Source organism: Rhinichthys klamathensis, unplaced genomic scaffold (genome assembly GCF_029890125.1).
Source record: "Rhinichthys klamathensis goyatoka isolate OS25496 unplaced genomic scaffold, OSU_Roscu_1.1 h1tg000270l_1, whole genome shotgun sequence".
Classification (NCBI taxonomy): domain Eukaryota; kingdom Metazoa; phylum Chordata; class Actinopteri; order Cypriniformes; family Leuciscidae; genus Rhinichthys; species Rhinichthys klamathensis.
Genome location: NW_026606790.1, coordinates 2,521,630 through 2,538,779, shown reverse-complemented (window position 1 = coordinate 2,538,779; position 17,150 = coordinate 2,521,630). Strand labels below are relative to the sequence as shown.

At 36.9% G+C, this 17,150-nt stretch overlaps 1 protein-coding gene across 5 annotated transcripts in view; it reads right to left on the bottom strand.

The window, feature by feature from the left end:
* Positions 1-1,096: 1,096 nt before the first annotated feature.
* tnksa (tankyrase, TRF1-interacting ankyrin-related ADP-ribose polymerase a) overlaps positions 1,097-17,150 on the bottom strand; it is a 129,864-nt gene continuing 113,810 nt past the window's right edge. For all 5 annotated transcript variants that reach the window (XM_056268296.1, XM_056268298.1, XM_056268299.1 and 2 more), the window contains 10 exons: positions 12,711-12,899; positions 11,927-12,164; positions 9,002-9,084; positions 6,310-6,430; positions 6,094-6,191; positions 5,120-5,194; positions 4,890-4,995; positions 4,520-4,706; positions 2,838-2,994; positions 1,097-2,728 (listed from right to left, as the gene is read on the bottom strand). In XM_056268296.1, the coding sequence (XP_056124271.1) occupies positions 2,642-2,728; positions 2,838-2,994; positions 4,520-4,706; positions 4,890-4,995; positions 5,120-5,194; positions 6,094-6,191; positions 6,310-6,430; positions 9,002-9,084; positions 11,927-12,164; positions 12,711-12,899 (1,341 nt within the window). In that variant the 3' untranslated portion in view covers positions 1,097-2,641. The remainder of the gene's footprint in view (positions 2,729-2,837; positions 2,995-4,519; positions 4,707-4,889; positions 4,996-5,119; positions 5,195-6,093; positions 6,192-6,309; positions 6,431-9,001; positions 9,085-11,926; positions 12,165-12,710; positions 12,900-17,150) is intronic.

Sequence of the window (17,150 nt, the reverse complement as noted above, 5' to 3'; positions counted from 1 at the left end):
TATTTTTGAAGAGCCACAGCGCCCTCTAACGTGTGTTCTGTTAGCTGCATTCACGTCATTGTCAATTCTGACTCAAACAATCCTTCCCACTTATTTAACGAGAAGTTCGCTGGAAAGCAAAACACTGGTGTGTGTTCCTTGATCACATTTTCCCACTTAACCATCAGACACACTGTAGATACACTGTAAAACGTTTAAAGTAAAAAATAATTTTGTAATTGCAATTTTGCTTCAGTGTGTCTCTGATAATATTTCATCATGTGATTAGGTAAACGCTGAAATGTAGGCTACCATAGCAACAAATCACACAAACATGGACACACAATTATTTTTGGTCACATTTAAAGCATCACAATTATCAACATTTTTAGTAAGCAATCGTAAAGATTTAAAATGATGTTAAACGTAGGTAGCCGAGTAGCCTAGCCCTGGGAAACGGTCGAACAGGGTTGCCAGCGTTTTACCAATTATTTTCACGACCTTTCCAGTCATTTATGACTGAATTGTGATTTTTGATTCAAACCGATTCACTAATGAATTATTCAGACAATTTTATGAAGACGTTTGAATGATTAATTGAAAAACCGACATGACTGAATAATTCACTCAAAAATGGAACACCGTGCTATACCAGAGACTATTTATATAAAAAATAGTCTCTGGTATAGCCTAAACAATTTACAGCATTAGGTGAGATTTTTCCTTGAGAAAAATTAACATGTATCTACTGTACCTAATATTTCCAAATGAGTCAATATTGAATCAAGATCGGAATCAAATCACAAGAACTGAAATCATGAAATTTGTGTCAAGCTATAATAAAAACAGTAGCCATTGTCCATGTAAACATTGTAACACGTTGTCACTAAACTTTGTTAAAATTCTGTTTAGTAAACACATTTCTTGACTATCTATCACAATTACACTTATTGTGATGCACGTTTTTTTTTACATCCCGCCAATCCAATTGTACTGTAAAATAAAAAGTATTTAATAATAAAAATATTACCTAATATTATTTTATTTACTATACTATTATTGACTAAGGAAACTGAATAAGGGTTCAGCAAGTGTGAAAAAAAGAGAGCAGGCAGTATTTATGACATGTACTTTATTAAGACCATTTTACATGATTGAGTGTTTGATTAATCCGCAGATGGCTTACGGTAGACAAGCCGTTTCTGATAAAATTTCACAGGAAGATGAAAATAAAGTAAAAATACAGCTCAGAGAATTGAGAAATAGTTCAGGAGTTAATCTCCCACGTATTGGCTTGAGGGGAGCAGTGGCCATGTCTGTGCTCATACTACTAAGAGGAGAAGAAAGGTCTGCTCTCTATCTCTCTCTCTCTCTCTCTGGATTGAACACAGAGAGTCCTAGAGTAAGGCAGATGTCCTCCGGTACACATGTACAGAACAACAAACTACACCTGAGCAAAGCAACCAAACCATGAGACTTCCAGAGGTAGAGCCACATCCTTCATTTCATTCTGTAACATGAATGCTGATATCAGTAGTGTGTAACAGTTAAAATGTTACGGACAACCCTCGTAAAAGAGGGCGTTTCTCTGACCCCAGAGAAACAGGACTGGAATGAACAAGATTTAGGAATTCCCGTGGTTGTGATCCAAAACAAGCCAAAAGCAAAAGGAACGACTTCCAAAGCGGAGTCACATGGTCGTCTGAAAATATTGAAGAAAAGATCTGAAAGCAAAAATTCCCACTTCCTTTACAGTACTACAGTAATAAAACCCACTCTGAATCAGTAAACAACATTAAAAGCTATACAAAGGCATTGTCCATTACACAACCTGTACATTACTGGAATTTTATTTAACCTATGTCTTTTTTTTATTTGGAATAACTTAAGTCCTGCTTAAAAGTGCAATTTTTTTTAAAGATTCATTTTCGGATTAGGCTATGACAATGGAATGGGACATTCTGACCAGTATTCCTGTGCAAAGATATGTAAAAAATGTGTACCAAAAAAAAAAAAAAAAAAAAAAAAAAAAAAAATATTTTGCTATTTTGTGGTCAAAGGCTTTTTGATTAGTTCTGGTCTCTGCATCAACATTCTTTTTGCTTTAAAACCCCTCTAAGGCTTTTTTAAAACAACAACGCATAAAGGAAAAAAAAACGAACACAACAACGAGATTTTCTGGGTCTTTAGTGAACTTCAATAATGGAAAGGAGGATTGCTGAAATGTCAGATCCCTTTGAGACGTGGTCTGTTATTGTGAATCATATTGATGAAAATAAAATGGGCAATTAATCACAGTACTAGTAAAACCGTTTCAAAGAAAGTAAGCTAATGCTTGAACAGTGTTAGATCATGTAAAATGACAGGGAAGAGGTCACTTGTTGTCTTTCATGGAGCAGTTCTTTCACTGAGCCCTGAAGCAACGCTGTGGCCTATGTCCTGACCTTTGACCTGAAGAGGAGGTCCGGGACACGGCCAGCCAAGGCAACTCTTTCTTGTAAACACTCACGAGGACAGAAATGGAGCATAACTGCAAATTAAAGAGGCAGTGCAGAGGCTTACGGGTGAGTGAACGTGAGGAGGCGTCTGTGGATGTGTGTGTGAAATGTCTGAGTAACAGTCTGAGTGTTTTGCAGGGCCACTGATCTGGGACCCGCGTAGACTAGGACTTCTGCTCCGCCGCTGCTGGGGAAGGAGGTGTGCTGTCTGGCTTGATGATCTGGTATGTGATGAGGTACTCTGGGTAGGCCTGCAAAAACACAAAAATTGGAAACAAACTAAATATCTACTACCTTAAACATTTGTTTTAAATGTTGTGCGTTTGTATTTTCAGTTGTTAAATATCTGAGCCCTCTCACCTGTTCTCCTCGGTAGATGACATATTCGGCGTAGGCTAGCCCGTTGACGCTGGGTCGGCCGATGACGGAATGGTGCCCTGGAGGAGCGTGGGCCATCTTCATGGCACTGAATTGCAAGAAGGATTTACCCAAAGTCACCCGGCAAAACAGCATCTGCCTGCAAACAGCACAATTATATTTGCAATAAATAAAACTATAACATTATGTTTATTTGCAATAAATAAAACTATAACATTATGTTTTAATGAAATAATAATAATAATATAAAAAATTATTATAATTTTATAAATTATAATTATTACGGTATAATTCCTCCTATAATAATGAAATCATTTAAAATAAAAACAGCATTTGAAAAAAAATCTAATATAATTAATAAAATTATTTTAAAAAATAAAAATAATTATATCATTTGTTATATATGAGATTTATATTTATACATTACAATATAATCTACAATATACTATAATAATTTTAAAATATATATACCAAAGCTCAAAGGTTTCCAAATTTTGTGTGCATATACTGTATATACACTACCGTTCAAAAGTTTGGAGTCAGTGAGAATTTTATTTTTATTTTTTGGAGGAAAGAAATCAATACTTTTATTTATCAAGGAATAATTAATTTGATCGAAAGTGACAGTAAAGACATTTATAATGTTACAAGTCTTTTGTACTTCCTATTCATCAAAGAATCCTAAAAAAAAAAAAAAAAACTGTACAACTGACAGACCAACAACTGTTTCAACATTGATAATAATAATAAATGTTTCTTGAGCATCAAATCCTCATATTATACTGATTTGTGAAGGATCATTTGACACTGAAGACACTGACACTGGTGATGCTGAAAATTCAGCTTTGATCACAGGAATAAATTACACTTTACTATATATTCACACAGAAAACAGCTGATTTACACTGGAATAATATTTAATACTATAACTGATTTTTGTTGTATTTTTAATCAAATAAGCGCAGCCATGGTTAGCAGAAGAGAATTCTTTTAAAAGTATTTAAAATCGTACCGACCCCAAACTTTTGAACGGTAGTGTATATATATATATATATATATATATGTACAGAAACTTTGGAAACCTTTGAGCTTTCTGCACATTGAATAAGACATGTATCAAAGCTTATGTGTAAATAAATTATTACATAGTACCCTACATCCATGGACAGTTTTAGATTAATTCATTCTAGTAATTAGAATTTTAATCAGTGTTCATAATTGTAATTACAGTGTCTGATTTTCTTTACACTTTTGTACAATAAACACTTGTACTAAACCTGTTGAGAAGCACTGGATTATAGGATAGACAGCACCATCAGCTGGTCATTTAGGGTAAGTACTCCTGTTTTATCATTGATAAGCAACAATTCATATTGAGAGCTAATCTAGGATCTTTTGCAACAAACTTCCTTATTCTGTAAAACACGTTGCATCGCTTCCAGTTCAAGTCTTTTGTAAGTGCTTTGTTAAATATAGAGCTGTTTTACTTATACCTTCAAATGAGCCAGCAAAAATGAACATAACCGATGTCCATCACATATACAGATTAATAAAAAAAAAAATGGCAATGATAAAAAGAACTAGCTAGGTTAGCTGATAACCTTAAAAGCCCATGGATATCGCCATCAGACTCAAAAAAGGGGAAGAATCAGATGTGTGTGTACCTGTGACAGACGTAACAGGAGCGGTCTTTATGTGTGGGGCAGCCCGTCCCTCCTCCGATGCCGTACACATACTGGTTGCTTTTCGAGGAGTTCTCTGCAAAGTAGATCCCTGCCCCAAACATCCCCCCTATGTAGGCGTGCCTCTCATCAAACCCTTTATGGATGATGGCGTTGATGAATGGTGACCCTTGTAGTTGAAGAAAAAGGAAGTTGATTATTCTAATGTAAAAATTGGAACACTGAGATAACATTGTTTGAAAGAAGCTTTTGAGTCTCATATGGGGGAAAAAAGGTTCTTTTGTAGCTTGAACTTTCCCAAACAGCACTTATGACAGGTCATTCATCTCGTGATCGTGAGCTGGAGCAGTACCGTGAAAGAGCATGCGCTCGTTGTGGTGGTTGTGGTTCTCGTCTGCGATCTCCTTCTGCCTGTGCGAGTATCGCTCCCTCAGCTTCTTGTTCACCACCTTCTGAATCTGTACAGACATTGTGCAAAGTTGACATTGTTGCTTAGATGTTCATCAAACATTTGAACCATAAACTAACTAATCAAACGCGTCTAGAATAAATAGAAAAGAAAACAGAAATATGCACACTCACCTTCAGGATGTTGTACCTGCTGAAAACACCCCCCGCATTGCCACCATCCCTGTGCTCTCTGATCGTACTTTGCAGCTGTAAACAAAAACAGAATTCTGTTACATAAAAACAACTATTCAAGACCACGCAGCCCTTCAACAGGGTAAAATAAATGTTAAATAATGTTATATATGAGAGCCAACTAACTTAGCTTAAGTAATGAAGTTATGTGTGAGAAGATCAGTTCAGAACGACAGAAATCGCCCACCTTTCCTGGAGAACTGTTCATATTTGTAATATTTAGCAGATCGTAGTCGATCTGATATTTATGTAACTTAAGACTAAATAAATTATCTAAGATTAAAATAATAGCTCACACACTAAAAAAATAAATAAATAAATAACAAGACCACAAATGAGTTCTAGTATACTATAAACAAGTTGTAATTTAATACACGATAACTATAAAATTAATAAAATAAAATACACTAAAATAAAAAATAAAATCAGTTATATAAACCTAAGTTTTATCACACCAAAGAAAAATAAAATAAGATTACAATAGGTTATGACTTAAAAATGTACTTATCGCACACTAAAATAATTAAAAAATACAAGCAAGTTATATAAGACTATATGTAATAACTTTTATTGCAAAGTAAAATTGATGAAATAAGACCACAAATAGGTTATATAAGACTATTAATAAGTTGTAACTTACTGCACACTAACACAAACCATATTCATCACAAAAAAAAAAAAACCTGTATGATCAAGGAACATCTTTAGTTAATTTAGTTGTTGAAGGTTGTTAATGCATGTCTAAATGCATATCACCACAAAATAAATGAATAAATAAAATAAATACACAAACATAAATAAAGCCTACAAATATCAGCATAATCAGGATCTAGTACAAGAACTATCCATTTTATAATCTGGAATTTTATATTTTTTGGAAGGAAAAGGCTCCTAGATCTGATGTGCACTCTCACCTCCTCCTCCACTGACTGAAACTCTTTGTCATCAGGTGCCAGGTCGATCAGCACCGTGCCTTGACTCGCACAGTGGAATGTCAGGTATGGGTTGGCACCTGTTAGGAAGCACACCAACACATAAAACTATAAGTTACCTCAGTGCATCATGGTTTGCTTAGTCATGAACAGATGGTGTTTAAGAGAGAAGCTGGAGCTAAACGCTTCTGAACTGACCTTGTTGACCGCCCAGCAGCCTCTCAATGCCTTTGATGAGTTTGTGTCTGTGCCCATATGCATTGATCCCGATCTCCTTGAGCTCCTCGTGCCCCATGTCAGCCAGCACATCGAGCGAAATCTAATACAACAAGTGAACACCAATCAGAACAAGGGAAACTAAAGTAGTCTGCAGGCACAACCAATCACATGAAGTTGCAATTAAAAATGGCATGAAGCGTCTCATTTCAAGTCCAATTTCGACTGCATCAAAAACAGCCAACAGTGCAATTTTTCATTTTCTCAGCGTGTTGGTATGTGAAACTTCCTCCTACTGGGATGATAAACTCTTAGAGCGGCAGGAGGCTTGGATGGATATTATCGCGTGTGACTCATAACACACAGAATGATTATTGCTGAATATGCCTCCTACACGGAACAAGCAGACAAATGCAAACATGCAGATAGCAATTTGCACATGCTAGACAGAGGCAGGGAGCCGTTGAGCCAGCGTGTGTCTTACAGAGAGCATTACGGTTTAATCACACTGGACTAAGCATATGAAATTATTTCGGATTTCAATGAATATGGCCAAACTGATATATATTTTGAGCATAAGAGACTTCTTTCAAAAAAATCATACTTATAAACTTTTGAACAGCATTGTATGAATGGAAGCGAATGACCCCTCATCACCCTTGACTCAGCCTCAGCCTATGTAATCTCAAACTCTCACACTCTCAATTCCAATAGCCCACTTATTGGCAATGCATCACATCTATGATAGCTCTGTCAAAGGCCATTAGCCCAGGAGCTGCCAACTGCTCTCTCTCTCTCTCTCTCTCTCTCTCTCTCTCAGGAAGCACTGTGCACTTCAATCGATAGGACTCGCAGGACTGGCCATTATAGCAGTGAAGGTGTGATGGCCACAGCTGGAAAGATTCCATTTCTCTTTTATCTCTCTCTTTAATTCTTTTGGCAAAGCTGAAAAAGAACTGCAGCAGATTTACTACAGACTAGTGCAAAACCTTCCAAAACCGACTAGCCGACTTAATCAAGGACGATAACTATAAAAATAACTACAACTAGAACGTTTTAATCATCATTTTAATTCTATGAGAATAGGGAAGTCCACACCACAACTATATATATATATATATATATATATATATATATATATATACACACACAACAGCTGATAAACGACAAAAACATTGATAGCCAATCAAAATTTTCCTGACTTTGCAGAGTTTGAGCATTTAAGGCAGCAGACAAAATAACTGCAGCCAGCGTTTTTAATAAAAAGAACTTTGTGCTTGGGTGTGTACACGAATACATTTACAGTTATAGTTATCCTTGTTGGTGTTAGTAGACATGTTATGAAACGAGTTATGATCATTTTCACGAGTTATGAAAATTACGTGATCTAGGACCTTTCTGTGCGTGCCATTGTAAAGACTGCAATTCTATCCCTCAGCCTTGTTTTCATCCGCGTTAAATTCAATATGGCGTCTACCCTGATAAAGGTCTATGGTTTCTAACCTGGTTTTGTTTCGGTCCCTGATTGGATGAGTTTATTAGGTGGCGTTTACATTAGACGAATTCTTGCGTTAAGCAAGAACAGCAAAGTTCATGGTGGGATGCTCAAAAAACCCAACCAAAATGTCCACTTGAATGTGTGTGGCGTTAACAGTGGTGCTTTTAAACAGATGAATTTAAAGACACAGCTGTCCAAAATGGTTTTACCATGCAAACTAATAATTAAAAAGTAAAATATCAGAACATAAGAATGACCTAGACAACCTCACTAATTAATTTATCAAATGTTGGACTAGTCAACTGGCATGACGCATCTCTATTCAAAGGGAAGTGGAAATGCAGCAGACATACAGAAGACATCGAAAAATGACAAATATTTGCATGCTGCCCTTCTGACGGCTCTAGTAAAGCGAGGAGACAGCTCTAAACTGTGCCGAGGCTTAAATCAGATGCGTCTAATGACGGCATTGGTGCGCGAATGAGATCTGTGAGCGTGTCCTCAATCTCATTTGCACTCAAGTCTGTCGCACCATCTCTGCAAAACTGTTGCCTCTTCATGCTCCATCTCCCATAAGCACAGCGAGGCAGAAGAAGATGGAGAGCGAGCAGACGAGTGAGTCACTGTGAGACAGATGAATGCGTCTTACTAAAGCCACAATCAGAACTGATTTCAGCCCCTCACATCAAGCGCTCTTCCCAGCTGGTGGCCGCCAAGACCATTTCTGTTCATCTATGTGCAAATGAGTGGCGGGTCTGGCACAGCGTGCCAATCGCGTCCCACGGCTCACCCTCACTGAGTCGAAGACGAGAAGAAGAAAAGCCAGAGGAACAACAGTCCTGAGCTCAGTGTGAGGGAGCGGCACAACTGTATTAATCAAAAGAAGAGGCGTAGAGGTCAGACCCATCACCCAGGATCTCTCTCACAACTATAAAGATCAGGAGACGCTAGTAATCTCACAGCTTCCGGCTGAAGAGGAGATGACTGGAAATTATAAAGCCAAGGTGCTGAGAGAGAGTATATTGAAAGGAGATAATTACGAGGCCACAGATGTCATCGCATTTACATAACTTTGACGAGAAGGGCCTAGGGTTCTCTTCAGGAAACAACAGCAAGCCTCTCTACTGATGAGATTGAGATGATTGAAATTGATTTGATCCCAGGAAGTGACCTTACCTGTTCCCGCTCAAAAATATCCCGCAAATGCTCCAAACACAAACTCTTCAGGAACTGATTGATGTTCATATCCAGAATTGTAACTAGAGAGAAAAACAAAAACATCATATCTCATAGAACTACAATCAAACATGTAGGGCTTAATGGGCTCTATGCACGGCGGTATTTCCGGTGAAGGTCTTAGGATGCTGGATTACTTCCGCCGATCGTAGAGTCCAATGCTATTCCGAGAATTTATATTGGTTTTTATACTCTATTGCTATACTAAAGAAACGTTAGTCACAAAAACAGACAAAACAGACACCCCTCATTTTGTTTATGCTTCTTTGTTTATTATATTAAATAAACATAACTATATATAAAATTACATCTAAACGTATTAAAGTTTCGTTTCAAAGACGAGAGGACAGTAAATTTTGAAGACTCTGCCATAATCCCGTTTTCCTCCGCTTTAAATCTCCCCAACCGGAAACGCAAGAGCATCCTTGCGTCAAACGCGGAACTTATGCGTGCATATAGCCCATTACATTTAGGTTTAGGGTTAAGTAACAATTACACATATAAAAACTATATATATATATAACTTTCATAAACTCAATGTGTCAATTGTTTTTAGATTGATGAGAGAAAGCCCATTAGGAAAATGCATTGTACATTGTTTTCTGAAAAGTTTTGTTCTGTAATGTTTTTTTTCCCCGTATGTGCTTTGGTTTGCACATATTTGTGAATGATAATGATACTCTTATATAATTTGGTTATTACAGTTCTGTGAGAATCATCCTTCAATCTGATAGTTTACTTTGCTGGATATAGCAAATGATGACAAAATGAACGTATTAAACAAGATAAATGATGTATGGTTAATTTCACGATAGGTATGCGATTAATCACAATTAAAAAATTTGGTTGCACTTTATTTTACAGTCCTGTTCCCCATGTACATACTATGTACTAATTATAGTTATTACAATTACTGGGTAATATACTACTATTACTAGGTACTAACCCTGAACCTAACCTTAACCCATGTAGTTACCTTATATTAACCAGTACTTTCTTAGGTAAGTACACTGTAAGTACATATAAGTGCCATATTGTAAAATAAAATTGATCTATTGACAGCCCTAATATAAATATATATATACACTCACCGGCCACTTTATTAGGTACCCCATGCTAGTAACGGGTTGGACCCCCTTTTGCATTCAGAACTGCCTCAATTCTTCGTGGCATAGATTCAACAAGGTGCTGGAAGCATTCCTCAGGGAGTTTGGTCCATATTGACATGTTGGCATCACACAGTTGCTGCAGATTTGTCGGCTGCACATCCATGATGCGAATCTCCCGTTCCACCACATCCCAAAGATGCTCTATTGGGTTGAGATCTGGTGACTGTGGAGGCCATTTTAGTACAGTGAACTCATTGTCATGTTCAAGAAACCAATTTGAAATGATTAGAGCTTTGTGACATGGTGGAAGTAGCCATCAGAGGATGGGTACATGGTGGCCATAAAGGGATGGACATGGTCAGAAACAATGCTCAGGTAGGCCGTGGCATTTAAACGATGCCCAATTGGCACTAAGGGGCCTAAAGTGTGCCAGGAAAACATCCCCCACACCATTACACCACCACCACCAGCCTGCACAGTGGTAACAAGGCATGATGGTTCCATGTTCTCATTCTGTTTACGCCAAATTCTGACTCTAACATCTGAATGTCTCAACAGAAATCGAGACTCATCAGACCAGGCAACATTTTTCCAGTCTTCAACTGTTCAATTTTGGTGAGCTCTTGCAAATTGTAGCCTCTTTTTCCTATTTGTAGTGGAGATGAGTGGTACCCGGTGGAGTCTTCTGCTGTTGTAGCCCATCCGCCTCAAGGTTGTGCGTGTTGTGGCTTCACAAATGCTTTGCTGCATACCTCGGTTGTAACGAGGGGTTATTTCAGTCACTGTTGCCCTTCTATCAGCTCGAACCAGTCTGGCCATTCTCCTCTGACCTCTGGCATCAACAAGGCATTTCCGCCCACAGAACTGCCGCTCACTGGATGTTTTTTCTTTTTCGGACCATTCTCTGTAAACCCTAGAGATGGTTGTGCGTGAAAATCCCAGTAGATTAGCAGTTTCTGAAATACTCAGACCAGCCCTTCTGGCACCAACAATCATACCACGTTCAAAGTCACTCAAATCACCTTTCTTCCCCATACTGATGCTCGGTTTGAACTGCAGGAGATTGTCTTGACCATGTCTACATGCCTAAATGCACTGAGTTGCCGCCATGTGATTGGCTGCTTAGAAATTAAGTGTTAACGAGCAGTTGGACAGGTGTACCTAATAAAGTGGCCGGTGAGTGTATATATATATATATATATATATATATATATATATATATATATATATATATATATATATATATATATTTATTCTGTGTGATCACAGAATTTTTACAGCTACTGGCGGTATTTGAAAAATACACATTGCACACAAAATTGAAAACGGTATACCAGATGAACTGGTATATTGCACAGCACTGGTATGTAGTATTATATACTACTCCACTATGTATTATTATTATTATTATTATTACAAACAAACATTTCACAACGCATTTCACTAAGTTTTAACTGCTAACAGGTAGAAAGTTCTGCCCAGATAATCTTACTATAATATTTTTATTTTTTATTTTTTTATGTAAGACTAAGATACTCTTGGTTTTTAATCCCATTACAGTTATTGTTCTTATCAAATATTATTACTTTTGTTAGCATTTCAACTAATATATAGCATCATTTCTCAAAAACAGTTCATTTAAAACTGAAATTTTATATCCAACAACAAATGTTTTATTTGATTTATTTTGATCAAAAATGGATTAGTTGCAGACCTACTTAAAATAAAAAAAAGTTACATCACATGATCTACTTACTTTCTCCCTCCTTCCTCTCTGATCCAGTAGCCCCATCAGCGGGGCCTGAGGCTCCAGGTACAGCCAGCTCTGCCAGGGGCCCGGCCAGATTGTCTATGCTGCTGGCGGCGGACAGGCAGGAAGGTGTGGATGCTGGAGAGATGACAGAGGCACTGACCACCGTAGCCTGGGGCTTGAAACAACTAGGCAGCGCTTCAGGGGGCATGGCATCAATCAGCAGCGCCCGGATATCATCAGCCTGGAGATCAGAGGGGAAAAAGTCAACACTCATTTCCTTAAGAAATTGTGTCTGATCAGTTTTAAATACAACTAAAATCATCTAATATTCATGTTACAGTAGCATGCCACATGGGTGAGGGGATAAATTAGACAATAGTTGTAACACAGCATTAGTTTGGCTTCTTGGTCTAGAATTGGACAATAAAAGATGAGAACAGCTGTGTCATTAGCACCTGGCATGAGCACAGCCACAAGAGCCCAATTAGTAAAGGTTACGGTTGATTTACCATTTGCTTCGCACAAGCCTGAACACAGGGGATATGGGTTTAAACACCTCAGCTTATGTGTTTAGAAGATAAATGTCTCAGGTTAGTCTATGCCACCGGAACCATATGAGAGATCTCACAGCCAGAACAAATAGTCCTACAGAGCATGAAACTTTTATAGAAGTTGGTTTAAACTGGTCTATGTCTTGACATGCAAATCTGTAGCTCTGTTAAATGAATGGCAATATATAAGTATGTGCTTTGATGTCCATGTGAAAGGTCTCTCCTAAAGGCATTACCGTCGCCAAGTCCAGCGGCGTCTGTCCCTCCTGGTTCTTCATGGTGGGGTCGGCCCCATGAGCCAGCAAGAGAGCGCAGAGCTGCGTACGGCCCTTCTGTGCAGCCTCGTGGAGGGGCGTGAAGGCCCATTTATCAGTAGCATTTACACAGGTGTTGAATTTGATCAGCAGGGCCGCGATATCCACATGCTGGAAGGGAAGGCAGAGGCTTATTAACAAAATTTATGTACAATATACAATCTTTAAAGCCTTTATGTTAATTTAAAAAAATGAAGCATAGACCTTTCTATAGAAGATCTGCTTTGGTGTAAAAGTTTGCCTGGTTTTATACTTCATATACTGGATTGTCACCAAGTTATATTTTTAAAGTGGTCCATACCACTCTTCTAAAGCTTTGTGTAAACAACAAACCAAAATGTAAACTGTCATTGATTTAAAATATAGACCTCCTCCCCAGCTCTACTTGGCAAGTGAATGAGAAAAGTTGCAACAGTATGTTTCATTTGTGAATCAAATTACTCTTTTGAGTGAATCAATTGATTCAAAACAATCGTATGATTTACTCAAAATAATCAAAGAATCCTTTATTTTTATTTTTTATAAATCAGATGATAAAATCACTATAAAATGATTTGTTCATAAATTAGACTGATACAATTTCCGCGTTCAAATCATTTCGTGATCAGGTGGTAGCGGTTAATAGCTGACTGGAGGATAACATTCATCACACAAAGCTCTTTTTAATACCAGCATTTTTTTTTATTTTTATTTTAAGATCCCATCCAGTGCCAGCATTTTTTTTAATCATTTTCACGAAATGATCACTTTCATGGCCCCAAGAATATTTTGTTGTATGAATATCTGAACATACAATATATCTAAAAAATGCATTCTTTTTTTATCAACACTTTAATGTGGGTACGTTTTTTTTTTTTAAAAGCAACATTTTGAACAAAAAGCTGAGAAATTCACGTTTTTGTCAAAGACTGCATCCGGATTGGATTCAGAACGATGGATTTTCAAAACAGAAAACACAGATCCAGTAGATCGAGTCCATCAACACTCCCAAAGCTTCACAGTCCTATAGCTCACACTGACTCAACATTTCATTCGGTAACGTTAGGCAGTTTTAAGTTTACAGTGCTAGGCATAAGTGAACACACCCATGCTAAAGTTGACTAAAAAGATGGATAAAAAAAATCATCTTTTGGAAATTGTTCTTTGATGCCTTAATTTAAAAAAATGAGGAAAAATCCAACCTTTAAGGACTTCTTTGTGAATGAATAATGTATCGTAAATAAATAAATGTTCTTCCTGAAAATACAAGGGACTCAGGACACCCCTATGTTAAATCCTCATAAGCCCCTTTCACACAGAGATTCCAGAAAATACACGGATAAAGTGACCCGGGATTTGACCCAGGTTCGTTTGATTTTGGTTCATTCACACTGCCAGTGATTTTCCGGAATCAGAGAGTGCGTTCACACACAACCCGTGAAAATCCCGTAAAGACACGTGACATCGATGTGACATGTAATGTCTCAGCAGCGTCTTAAGTTTTATTTATTTATTTATTTATTCATTCGTTCATTGCGTTTTACAACATTTTTGTTCTTGTTTCCATGAACGAATAAAAAGGAACAGGAAGAAGAAAAAATCTTGTAATACCTGTCGCTATTTATGCACATCAAAAGAAACAGAAAAAAAACAACAACAAAAAAAACAGAAAAAACAAAACAATAACCAGCTGCTTTATGAATGGATCAGCCCCAATCCTCACCCCAATCACCAAATATTTTCAGTAATACCTATCTTTACACTTAATTATCACCATTGACATCATTTTCCTTATAACATTCCTGTATTTTTTTCTTATATAAATTCTTAAATTTATAAACACTTTTGCAATACTTCAGTTCATAGTCCAAGGTGTTCCACAGTTTGACTCCATAAATAGACAAACACATCTGTTTTTGTGTAGTACGTGCGAAAATAGTTTTAAAATAATATTGCCTTCTATGGCCATCATCTTCTGATACAAAAGTAAATAAATGTTGTAACACCCTAGGCAGAACTCTCTGCTTTGCTTTCCACATAAAAATCAAAATCTTCAAATCAACCAAATCTTTGAATTTTAGCAGTCCTGAATTTACAAATAAACTATTGGTGTGTTCTCTATAGCCTGTCTTGTGGATAATCCTTAATGCCTTTTTCTGTAACAAAAACAGAGGTTTTGTGTTACTATGGTATATATTACCCCAGACCTCTGTGCAGTATCCAAAGTATGGAAGTATTAGGGAATTGTACAGCATATGCATTGAAGAGTAGTCTAAAACATCTTTAACTTTATACAAGACCCCAATGCTTTTACACACTTTACTCTTAATATAGACTATGTGATCTTTCCAATTCAATTTATCATCCAAAATAACACCTAAAAATTTTAGCGCATTAACTCTTTCAATATCAGTTCCTTCAATTGCTATTTTTACATTTTCATTCTTTTTGCGATTACCAAAAATCATGTATTTTGTTTTCTCCCAATTTAAACATAATTTGTTTTGGTCAAACCATTTCTTAATTTTTACCATTTCTAAACTTATATTTTCTGTAATTTCTGACAGATTATTTCCAGAGTAAAAAATGTTAGTGTCATCAGCAAACATCAAAAACTGTAATATCTGAGACACTTCGCAGAGGTCATTAATAAACAAAATAAAAAGTAATGGGCCTAAAACGGACCCTTGTGGAACTCCACATATTATGTCTTTTAACTCTGATTTTTGACCATTAATTTGAACAAACTGTTGTCGGTTATTGAGATAACTTTTGAGCCATTGAAAAGCCAGACCCCTAATGCCACAGTTGAATGATTTTGTCAATAGCAAACTGTGATTTATGGTGTCGAATGCTTTGCTTAAGTCGATGAAGACCCCCACTGTGTATTGCTTATTCTCAGTTGCAGATGTAATTTTTTCTATGAGTTCAATTAATGCCAAAGCTGTTGATCTTTTTTCTCTAAAGTTTGCTTATAAGCCGCGATTTCTCTTTTTTCTCTGATTTGATCATAAACTAAAGCATTACGTACCGTTTCACTAGCCTGCTTTCACTTCACTTTAGCGTCATCATTACGACACGGCATTGATTACGGCTTTTGTTCACACAGCGCGCGTTCCGGGACTGAACACGGCAATGTTACTAGGTCCCCAACCCGGCATCAATCCCGGGTCGTGTTTGCGTTCACACAATTTCCTGGGATCAACGCGCTGTGTGAAAGGGGCTATAGAGGCAGGCAGATTTTTATTTTTAAAGGCCAGTTATTTTATGGATCCAGGATCCTATGCATCCTGAAACAGTTCCCTTGGCCTTTGGAATTAAAATAGCCCCACATCATCACATACTCTTCACCATACCTAGAGATTGGCATGGTTTTATTTCAGTTAGCCTAATAGCTGGTTTGATTTGCATTGAGAGATGATCTTATGGAAAGTACCCCATGCCAATCTCTAGGTATGGTGAAGGGTATGTGATGATGTGGGGATATTTTAATTTGAAAATTGGTGTCCTTAAAGGTTGGATTTTTCCTCATTTTTTTAATTAAGGCATTAAGATCAATTTCCAAAAGATGATTTTTGTATTCATTTTTTTAGTCAACTTTAGCATGGGTGTGTTCACTTATGCTAAGCACTGTATATGCTGTTTAATGTTTGAAGATCGCGTTAGCTTACAAGTGTGCAAGCAATGCATCTATCGCTGGTTTCTGTTTCTTCACCTGTGTTTTTGATCCGGAGATTCTGTACTCTTTCAGAAGATGCGTAATCGCGCTCACTACTGTGTAACAATGAAAACATGGATTCCAGGAAAATTTAGTCAATGGCGGGGAAAGAGTTAAATAGTATTAGAGTTACATTTTGAATTGATTTTATTTAAAAAAATTTAAATTTAGTTTTTAATTTGAGTAATTTGTATGTGCTTTTGTCATTTTTATTACTTTTTGATTTTTTTTTTAATTCAGTTTGTTTAAAGCTGCATAAAGGCGTTTTATCCAACTACCATTCCAGTTTTAGTTTTATTTTAGTTAGTAATATTAGCACTTCCGCTTTAACTTATTATCTAATATTTATATTTTACTTTACATATTTCAATTAACCTTTGTTTTTAAATACTTTTAGTTTTAGTTAACAATAAGAACACTGAGGTTGACACCATGAGGAGGGTGACTAAATAAGTGTAATTTTTGGGTGGACTATCCCTTTAAATGGCATATGAGAAACACTCTCACTACCAATGGAAAGCACAGGACAAAACAAGCTTGGGTTTTGGCCAACTCAAGAGTTGTGGTGTGCAATGTGTGTGGCTGAGCTTGTCCTGAGCTGCCCCCCCATCAGCAGCAGTGACTGTATGAAACTGCGATCAGCTGCCTGTGTTTGCCGAGCGCTG